Consider the following 9,954-nt stretch of genomic DNA (forward strand, 5'->3'; position numbering starts at 1 on the left):
TTTGCCTTCATAATTTCCCTCAATCTTGAAGCAAGAAATTGTTCCATCCTGTTGTAACCACTTTCAGATTTCTTAATTGACCATCGTCTTGTTTGAGCATCTCTAGATTACAAGCCTCCTGAGTAAAAAATTTCATTGACGTTACAAGCCTCCTGTGTTTCATTCACCGCCGCATTTTGTTCTTGTTGTTGCTCTTTCAACAGGAAACTCCTCCTTCAACAGGTACGCCATAGAACATTAGAATCCATCTTCTTTTTCTTGCTGGTATTAATTTACGGTGGGACCACATTGGAATTCATGCCTAAACTTTTTTCTGAGTGCCCTGTTTAACTTTAAACCGCTTCATTTTTTTTTAATTGGCTTTGACATATTCAATTTTTTTTTTAAATATAAGATAGTGCCTAAGTAGTATTGAACAGGTTGATGAAATCCATTATTGACTGATGCAAAATTGATACAGTCCCAGTACATTTGCTTCTCAATAAAAAGATATTTCCCAAGTCAAAACATTTTGGGGGTTTCTCTCACAAATGATAATATCAATTATTTAGTACTTGCTCTTTGCATCTGGTGGGGTGTTTGTTTTCATGAAGTTAGAAACTTCGAATAATATTTGTTCAAATTTCAACATTTCAGATTATGAGTGCGGTTCATTACTCTTGAAGCAAGGTTTGGTGGGGGTAAAAAAGGAATGAGTTTTGTTAATTCAAATCACACCCGTGGTTTCACATTATTCTTAATCGGGAAACTGAATTAAGGGTATTTTTGCATAGGGGAATAAGATCATGCCTGGCATTCTCTCAAGGCTGAATGCAACCATTTACTGTCGCATTCGGGAAGCAATAACAAGGCAACAAGGAGTGCCGACATCCTTGTACAGAAGTTCAGCTTTGCCTCTTTGTTCGCTCACTTCAAGTCACACACTTCACACAAAATCAATGATTACTGCCTCACATTCCAATGCTATGCTGGGAGATGTTTATGCTTATGGCTTAATCTCAGGTCGTGGTAGTGTGCGAGACTTCACAAAGCCTGCTGTAGGTTGCTTGAGGGGTAGTGTGAATCTAAGGAGACTACAACCATTGTATGGTCCTTTGAGTTTTGGGTGTTCTACTTTTGATGCTAATAGGAGGATCCGGGATTCGAGTTTGCTGCATGGATCATGGCTCAAGAATTTCTCAGCCTCTTCTTCTGCTTGCTACTCAGTCGGGGCTGCACATGCTGTCTCATTTGATGGAAGCCCTCCTGATGAACAGCTTGCAAATTCCTCTTTTTCGCCTGACCCGTATGTAATTGTTGTTCTTAATATTTTGAATTCTATTTCTCCATGAATTGCTTCAAATAATATATTTTGGATGCCGATTTTGATGCCATGAAGGAAGCTTACCCTATTTATACCGTGTTTGAAAGAGTGGGGTAATGATTCTGCAGCAATTTGTGTTTCTTTAGATTTTTCAATTTAGTCCTTGCCACATTGGACTCAAACTTGCCACATTGGGTTGCTTACGTGGACTGAGGTGTGCCAAATAGACATTTGACTAACGGAATAAATTAGATTTTAACAGCAAGGACTTATTTGCATAACGGATGTAAAGATAGGGACTATTTTGAATTAAAATTTAAGTTAAGGACTAATATGCAAACTGGTTACAATCTCAGGGACTAAATTGCCTATTCACTCTAGGATATTCTGATTCTGATTTTGCCGGATCTAAAACTGATAGAAAAAGTACAAGTGGAACTTGTCAATTTATTGGATCGGCTCTTGTCTCATGGCATTGTAAGAAACAAAACAGTGTTGCTTTATCTACTGCTGAAGCGGAGTATATCTCTGCCGGTAGTTGTTGTGCACAGATTTTATGGATGAAGCAACAATTATCTGACTATGGCATCATTCTTGATCGCATACCTATTAAGTGTGATATTACTAGTGCCATAAATCTATCCAAAAACCCAGTTCAACACTCAAGAACTAAACATATAGAGATTAGACACCACTTTCTTAGAGATCATGTCCTAAAGGGAGATTGTGTATTAGAATTTGTTGATACTAAGAATCAACTTGCTGATATTTTCACTAAACCTCTCCCCAAGGAAGTGTTCTTCTCTATTAGAAGAGAATTAGGTCTCTTAGATGTAAGAGATTTAGAAGAATAGGGATTGATTGGTTGATTGAATGGTTGATTGATTGGTTGATTTACTCTTACCTTTTGATTATAGATGGTTTTGTTTGATCTTGTTTAAATTCTTGTTTTTATGATAGAATTTATGATTTCTTGTGTATATAATAATTGAATGATTGAATTTAGTGTCTTAGTAGTGAAAGTTAATCATATAGGATGTATTTTAGCATAAACATAGATATTCTCTTAAGAAACTAGCCTAGGATAGGCTCTGGTAATCGATTACCATCCAGTGTAATCGATTACACATGAATAGGCAGCCTGTAATCGATTACAACATCCTGTAATCGATTACCAGAAGGCTTATTGGGCCTGTAATCGATTACCAATACTTGTAATCGATTACAATGCGTCATCTTCTATAAATACTCACGAAATCAGAGCTGCTGCGCAGCCAAAGCATCCTCCACGTTTTCCTCCATACCTAGAAATTCAAACCTTCGATTCTCACTCAATTCTTCACCAAATCATGTCCCGTAAAGCCCAATCTTCCTCTTTTTCACTCCTCTTTCACTTCCACCGATCAAAATCCAGAAAAACTTCATCAAATGGCAGAGCCATCAAAGAAGAGAAAGGGATCATCCTCCACCGCTACCGCTGCTGCCCATCGCCGTCACGGCCCATCCGGAGCACCCACAGCACCTATTCCTCCTTCTTTGTCATCTCCAAGATCATCAACACTGTTTTCATCCGATGATCAACGTCTACGGTACCTTTCTCAGTTTTCTTCTAGAATAATCTTAGATCCTAAGTACCTAGACGTAGAGTTCTTTAATGATGAAACGTTTGATTGCTATCAAGTGTTTCAAAATTCTGGTCTTGTTGATTTCATGTCATTAAAATTGCCATATTATCCTGAACTTGTTAAGTTCTTCTACTGCAATTTAAAAATTCAGGATGGTATTATTATGTCTGAGGTGCATGGTACTTCTATGGTCATTGATCAGTCACTTTTCTTTTCTTTGACTCATTTACCCAGTCAAGGTGCACCTTTTGAGGGTACCATTGTTGATGACTGGAAATTCGATTATTCAAGTCATGATGCTCGTCGCATGGTCTGCAATGATCAAGCTGAAATGACCGGTAGATTGCTGGCCGGGTCATTAACTTTTGATAATCGCATCATGCATTATATCATTGTTAGAATTTTGCTTCCTCGGTCTTCAAATTTAGCACAAGCCTCTGAGGAGGATTTGATTCTTATGTGGGCTTTTCTTACCGGTCGTCAGATCGACTGGGCCCATTTGGTTCGGTACCGAATGCATAAGGCATTACGGGCCAATGCACCTCTTCCTTATCCACATTTAATTACTCTGTTTTTGCGTCATTTTCAAATTCCGCTTGATGATGAACCCTTTGTTCAAGTCAAGCGTTCCTTTGCCATTGGTGCTGGTGCAGTGACCTCCATTGGGTATCGTAAAGATCGGAATGGACAATGGCTGAAGAAGGATGCACTCCCTCCTCAAGATGAACGTACTCCTTCACCTCCCCCTCAACGTGAAGATTCCGCACTCATGAATGAAGTCCTCTCCGAATTACGGGGTCTTCGTTCTTATGTTGGTGACCGCTTCGACTCGTTAGATTCACGCTTTGCCGGTATGGACATTCGCCTTACACAGCTTGAAGAGGATGTCGGATACATTCGTCAGAGTTTTGATCTTCCTCCACCACCTCCATCTTCTTAGATTTTAGTTTCTGACTATATGTCTTTTTATAAGCCGTGTATTTTGGCTTTTAGTTTCTTAGAATTTACATTATTATGCTAAGTACTTTGCTTATTTATCTTTTGGTTTTTAAATTTCAGTCTTGGATATTTTGTGGTTGTTGACATTTTATGTTATTTGAATTCTGGTTTGATTATTTCTTGTTTGTGAGTTTGGCTTATTGTGTTTAATACTCTGATATTTATATCTATATACAATTGTTTGTTGCTTGCTTGAATCTTGATTTCAGGTATTGTATTGTCATCATCAAAAAGGGGGAGATTGTAGATTGGCTTTGATGTTTTGATGATGATCATGATGATGTGTTGCAATTGATGCAAATGGGCTTTTCAAGATTAAAATTCAAGACAATACTTCAAGATTACAAGTCACAACATCAAGATGATCACTAGAATATTAGGAAGGGAATTCCTAATTGAATTAGCAAAGGTTTGGCCAAGTGATTTAAATTAAAAAGTGTTTCTCAAAGGTTTTACTCTCTGGTAATCGATTACCAGAGGATGTAATCGATTACCAGTGGCCAAATACGTTTTATAACAGCTACAAAAATTTGAATTCGAAATTTTAGACTGTGTAATCGATTACACAATTTTGGTAATCGATTACCAGCAGTTAGTAAACGTTTTAATTCAAATTTTAAAAGCTGTAATCGATTACACAATTACTGTAATCGATTACCAGACAAGATTTTCAGAAAAATAATTTCAAGAGTCACAACTTTTCAAAGGCTTTATTCATGACCACCAATGGTCTATATATATGTGACTTAAACACGAAATTGCTTAGAGATTTTCAGAACAACAAAGTGTTTATCCTCTCAAAGAGCAAATTCATTTTATCCTCTTAAGAATTCCTTGGCCAATTCAATTGCAATTCATTAAGGAATTATTTGAGTGCTCAATCTGTAAAATCCATCTCTTTCTAGAGAGATTTGTTCTTCTTCTTCTTCTCATTCTCTAAGGGATTAAGAGACTGTGAGTCTCTTGTTGTAAAGGATCTCTAAACACAAAGGAAGGGTTGTCCTTGTGTGTTTAGAACTTGTAAAAGGAATTTACAAGATAGTGGAACTCTCAAGCGGGTTGCTTGGGGACTGGACGTAGGCACAAGGGTGTGGCCGAACCAGTATAAAACTGAGTTTGCATTTTCTCTTCCCTTAATCTCCTTTATTTATTATTGCTTTATATTCATATTCAAATTGTTTCATTTGAATTAATATTTAAGAAGATTGTCATTAAGGGAATTCATAACTTGAGTAAAAAGTGAAATAGATTTTTAAATTAGGGGAAACAGTTTGGAATATCTTAATTCAACCCCCCCCCCTTCTTAAGATATCTGAGGCCACTTGTCTAACATAACTGTTTACTCGGATGTCCGATTGAGTCTCGTAATACATCGAGACAGTCGAAATCGAAAACAAAAGCTCTGAACTAATTCAAACGACAATAACTTTTTACTCGGATGTCTGAATGAATCCCGTAATATTTCGAGACGCTTGTAATTGAAAACGGAAGCTCTTAGAAAATTCTGATGACAATAACATGTTATCGGATGTTCGATTAAGTCCCGTAATATATCGAGACACTCAAAATTGAAAATGGAAGCTCGTAGCAAATTCAAAAGATAATAACTTTTAACTTGGATGTCTGATTGAGTCCCGTAATATATCGAGACACTCGAAATTGAAAATAGAAGCTCTGACCAAATTCAAACGAAAATAACTTTTTACTCGGATGTCCGATTGAGTCGCGTAATATACCGACACACTCCAAATTCAGAACAGAAGCTCTGAGAAAAATCCAACGACAATAACTTTTTACTCGGATGTCCGAGTGAATCCCGTAATGTATCGAGATGCTCGTATATGAAAACGGAAGCTCTGAGCAAATTCTAGCAACAATAACTTTTTTTCTCGGATGTCCGATTGTGTCGTCTAATATATCGAGATGCTCGTAATTGAAAACGGATGCTCGTAGAAAATTCAAATGATAATAACCTTTTACCCGGATGTCCGATTGGGCCCCGTAGTATAGTCTAGACGCTCGAAATTCAGAACAGAAGCTCTGAGCAAATTCTAACGACAATAACTTTTTACTCGGATGTCCGAATGAGTCTCGTAATATATTGTGACGCTCGTAATTGAAAACGGAAGCTAACAGCAAATTCAAAATGACAATAACTTTTTACTAGGATGTCCGATTGTGTCCCGTAGTATGTCGAGAAGCTCGAAATTGATAACAGAAGCTATGAGCAAATTCAAACGACAATAACTTTTTACTTGGATGTCTGATTGTGTCCCGTAGTATGTCGAGATGCTCAAAATTTAGAATAGAAACTCTGAGCAAAATCGAATGACAATAAATTTTGACTCGGATGTCCGAATGAATCCCGTAATATATCAAGACGCTCATAATTGAAAATGGAAGCTCTGAGCAAATTCTAACGACAATAACTTTTTACTCAGATGTCCGATTATGTCCCGTAGTATATCCATATGCTCGTAATTGAAAACAGAAGCTCGTAGCAAATTCAAACCACAACAACTTTTAACTCAGATGTCCGATTGAGTGCTCTAATATATCGAGACGCTCGAAATTGAAAACATAAGCTCTGAGCAAATTCAAAGGACAATAACTTATATCTCGGATGTCCGATTAAGTCCCGTAATTATCGAGATGCTCGAAATTGAAAACGGAAGCTCGTAGCAAATACTAACGACCATAACTTTTTACTCGGATGTCCGATTGTGACCCGTAATATATTGAGACACTCGAAATTGAAAACATAAGCTCTTTGGAAATTCAAACGACAATAACTTTTTACTCGGATGTATGATTGTCTACCGTAATATATCGAGATGCTCGAAATTGAAAACATAAGCTCTGAGCAAATGCAAAAAAAAAAAAAACTTATATCTCGGATGTCCGATAGTGTCCCGTAGTATATCGTGAAGCTCGACATTGAAAACAGAAGCTCTGAGCAAATTCAAACGACAATAACTTTTTACTCCGATGTCCGATTGTGTCCCGTAGTATGTCGAGACTCTCGTAATTGAAAACAAAAGCTCGTAGCAAATTCAAACGACAACAACTTTTTACACAGATGTCTGATTATGTCCCGTAGTATATCCATACGCTCGTAATTGAAAACATAAGCTCTTCGCAAACTCTAACGACAATAACTTTTTACTCGGATGTACGATTGTGTCTCGTAATATATCGAGATGCTCGGAATTGAAAACATAAGCTCTGAGCAAATGCAAAAAAAAATAACTTATATCTCGGATGTCCGATTGTGTCCCGTAGGATATCGAGACGCTCGTAATTGGAAACAGAAGCTAGTAGCAAATTCAAACCCCAATAAATTTTAACTCAGATGTACGATTAAGTCCCGTAATATAACGAGACGCTTGATATTGAAAACAAAAGCTCTGAGCAAATTCTAACGACAAAAACGATTTCCTCGGATGTCTGATTCAGTCCCGTAATATATCGAGCCGCTCGTAATTGAAAACGGAAGCTCCGAGAAAATTAAAATCACAATAACTTTTTACTCGGATGTCCGATTGTGTCCCGTAGTATATCGTGAAGCTCAACATTGAAAACAGAAGCTCTGACCAAATTCAAACGACAATAACTTTTTACTCCGATGTCCGATTGTGTCCCGTAGTATATCGAGACTCTCGTAATTGAAAACAGAAGCTCGTAGCAAATTCAAACGACAATAACTTTTTACTCAGATGTCTGATTATGTCCCGTAGTATATCCATACCATCGTAATTGAAAACAGAAGCTCGTAGCAAATTCAAACGACAACAACTTTTAACTCAGATGTCCGATTGAGTGCTCTAATATATCGAGACGCTCGAAATTGAAAACAGAAGCTCTGAGCAAATTCAAAGGACAATAACTTATATCTCAGATGTCCGATTAAGTCCCGTAATATATCGAGATGCTCGAAATTGAAAACGGCAGCTCGTAGCAAATACTAACGACCATAACATTTTACTCGGATGTCCGATTGTGACCCGTAATATATTGAGACACTCGAAATTGAAAACATAAGCTCTTTGCAAACTCTAACGACAATATCTTTTTACTCGGATGTATGATTGTGTCTTGTAATATATCGAGATGCTCGGAATTGAAAACATAAGCTCTGAGCAAATGCAAAAAAAAAAAACTTATATCTCGGATGTCCGATTGTGTCTCGTAGTATATCGAGACGCTCGTAATTCGAAACAGAAGCTCGTAGCAAATTCAATCCCCAATAAATTTAAACTCAGATGTACGATTAAGTCCCGTAATTTAACGACACGCTTGATATTGAAAACCAAAGCTCTGTGCAATTTCTAACGACAAAAACGTTTTCCTGTGATGTCTGATTCAGTCCCGTAATATATCGAGCCACTCATAATTGAAAACGAAAGCTCCGAGAAAATTAAAATGACAATAACTTTTTACTCGGATGTCCGATTGTGTCCCGTAGTATATCGTGAAGCTCGACATTGAAAACAGAAGCTTTGAGCAAATTCAAACGACAATAACTTTTTACTCCGATGTCCGATTGTGTCCCTTAGTATATCGAGACTCTCGTAATTGAAAACAGAAGCTCGTAGAAAATTCAAACGACAATAACTTTTTACTCAGATGTCTGATTATGTCCAGTAGTATATCCATACGCTCGTAATTGAAAACAGAAGCTCGTTTCAAATTCAAACGACAACAACTTTTAACTCAGATGTCCGACTGAGTGCTCAAATATATCGAGACGCTCGAAATTCAAAACAGAAGCTCTTAGCAAATTCAAAGGACAATAACTTATATCTCGGATGTCCGATTAAGTCCCGTAATATATCGAGTTGCTCGAAATTGAAAACGGCAACTCGTAGCAAATACTAACGACCATAACATTTTACTCGGATGTCCGATTGTGACCCGTAATATATTGAGACACTCGAAATTGAAAACATAAGCTCTTTGCAAACTCTAACGACAATAACTTTTTACTCGGATGTATGATTGTGTCTCGTAATATATCGAGATGCTCGGAATTGAAAACATAAGCTCTGAGCAAATGCAAAAAAAAATAACTTATATCTCGGATGTCCGATTGTGTCCCGTAGTATATCCAGACGCTCGTAATTGGAAACAGAAGCTCGTAGCAAATTCAAACGCCAATAAATTTTAACTCAGATGTACGATTAAGTCCCGTAATATAACGAGACGCTTGATATTGAAAACAAAAACTCTGAGCAAATTCTAACGACAAAAACGTTTTCCTCGGATGTCTGATTCAGTCCCGTAATATATCGAGCCGCTGGTAATTGAAAACGGAAGCTCCCAGAAAATTAAAATGACATAACTTTTTACTCGGATGTCCGATTGTGTCCCGTAGTATATCGTGAAGCTCGACATTGAAAACAGAAGCTCTGAGCAAATTCAAAGGACAATAACTTATATCTCGGATGTCCGATTAAGTCCCGTAATATAGACTACCAGCGCGAAAATAAGAGCGGCAGCTCGTAGCAAATACTAACGACCATTACATTTTACTCGGATGTCCGATTGTGACCCATAATATATTGAGACACTCGAAATTGAAAATATAAGCTCTTTGCAAACTCTAACGACAATAAATTTTTTCTCGGATGTACGATTGTGTCCCGTAGTATATCGTGAAGCTCGACATTGAAAATAGAAGCTTTGAGCAAATTCAAAAGACAAAAACTTTTTACTCCGATGTCCGATTGTGTCCCGTAGTATATCGAGACTCTCGTAATTGAAAACAGAAGCTCGTAGCAAATTCAAACGACAATAACTTTTTACTCAGATGTCCGATTATGTCCCGTAGTATATCCATACCCTCGTAATTGAAAACAGAAGCTCGTAGCAAATTCAAACGACAACAACTTTTAACCCAGATGTCCGATTGAGTGCTCTAATATATCGAGACGCTCGAAATTGAAAACAGAAGCTCTGAGCAAATTCAAAGGACAATAACTTATATCTCGGATGTCTGATTAAGTTCCGTAATATATCGAGATGCTC

The 9,954-nt window shown here is 37.3% G+C and overlaps 1 protein-coding gene across 1 annotated transcript; it reads left to right on the forward strand.

Annotated features, from left to right (window-relative positions):
- The first annotated feature begins 123 nt into the window (after positions 1-123).
- On the forward strand, positions 124-1,331 carry LOC102666609 (uncharacterized). The gene is made up of 2 exons (XM_041017510.1): positions 124-222; positions 774-1,331. Exon 2 carries the CDS (start codon positions 786-788, stop codon positions 1,329-1,331), a length of 546 nt encoding a protein of 181 aa, XP_040873444.1. The 5' UTR covers positions 124-222; positions 774-785.
- The last annotated feature ends 8,623 nt before the right edge of the window (positions 1,332-9,954 follow it).

This window comes from Glycine max, chromosome 7 (assembly GCF_000004515.6).
Source record: "Glycine max cultivar Williams 82 chromosome 7, Glycine_max_v4.0, whole genome shotgun sequence".
NCBI classification, from domain to species: domain Eukaryota; kingdom Viridiplantae; phylum Streptophyta; class Magnoliopsida; order Fabales; family Fabaceae; genus Glycine; species Glycine max.

What these genes read in the sequence shown, in the direction of transcription:
- LOC102666609 (XM_041017510.1), top strand. Translation starts at nt 786, where the DNA reads ATGCCTGGCATTCTCTCAAGGCTGAATGCAACCATTTACTGTCGCATT.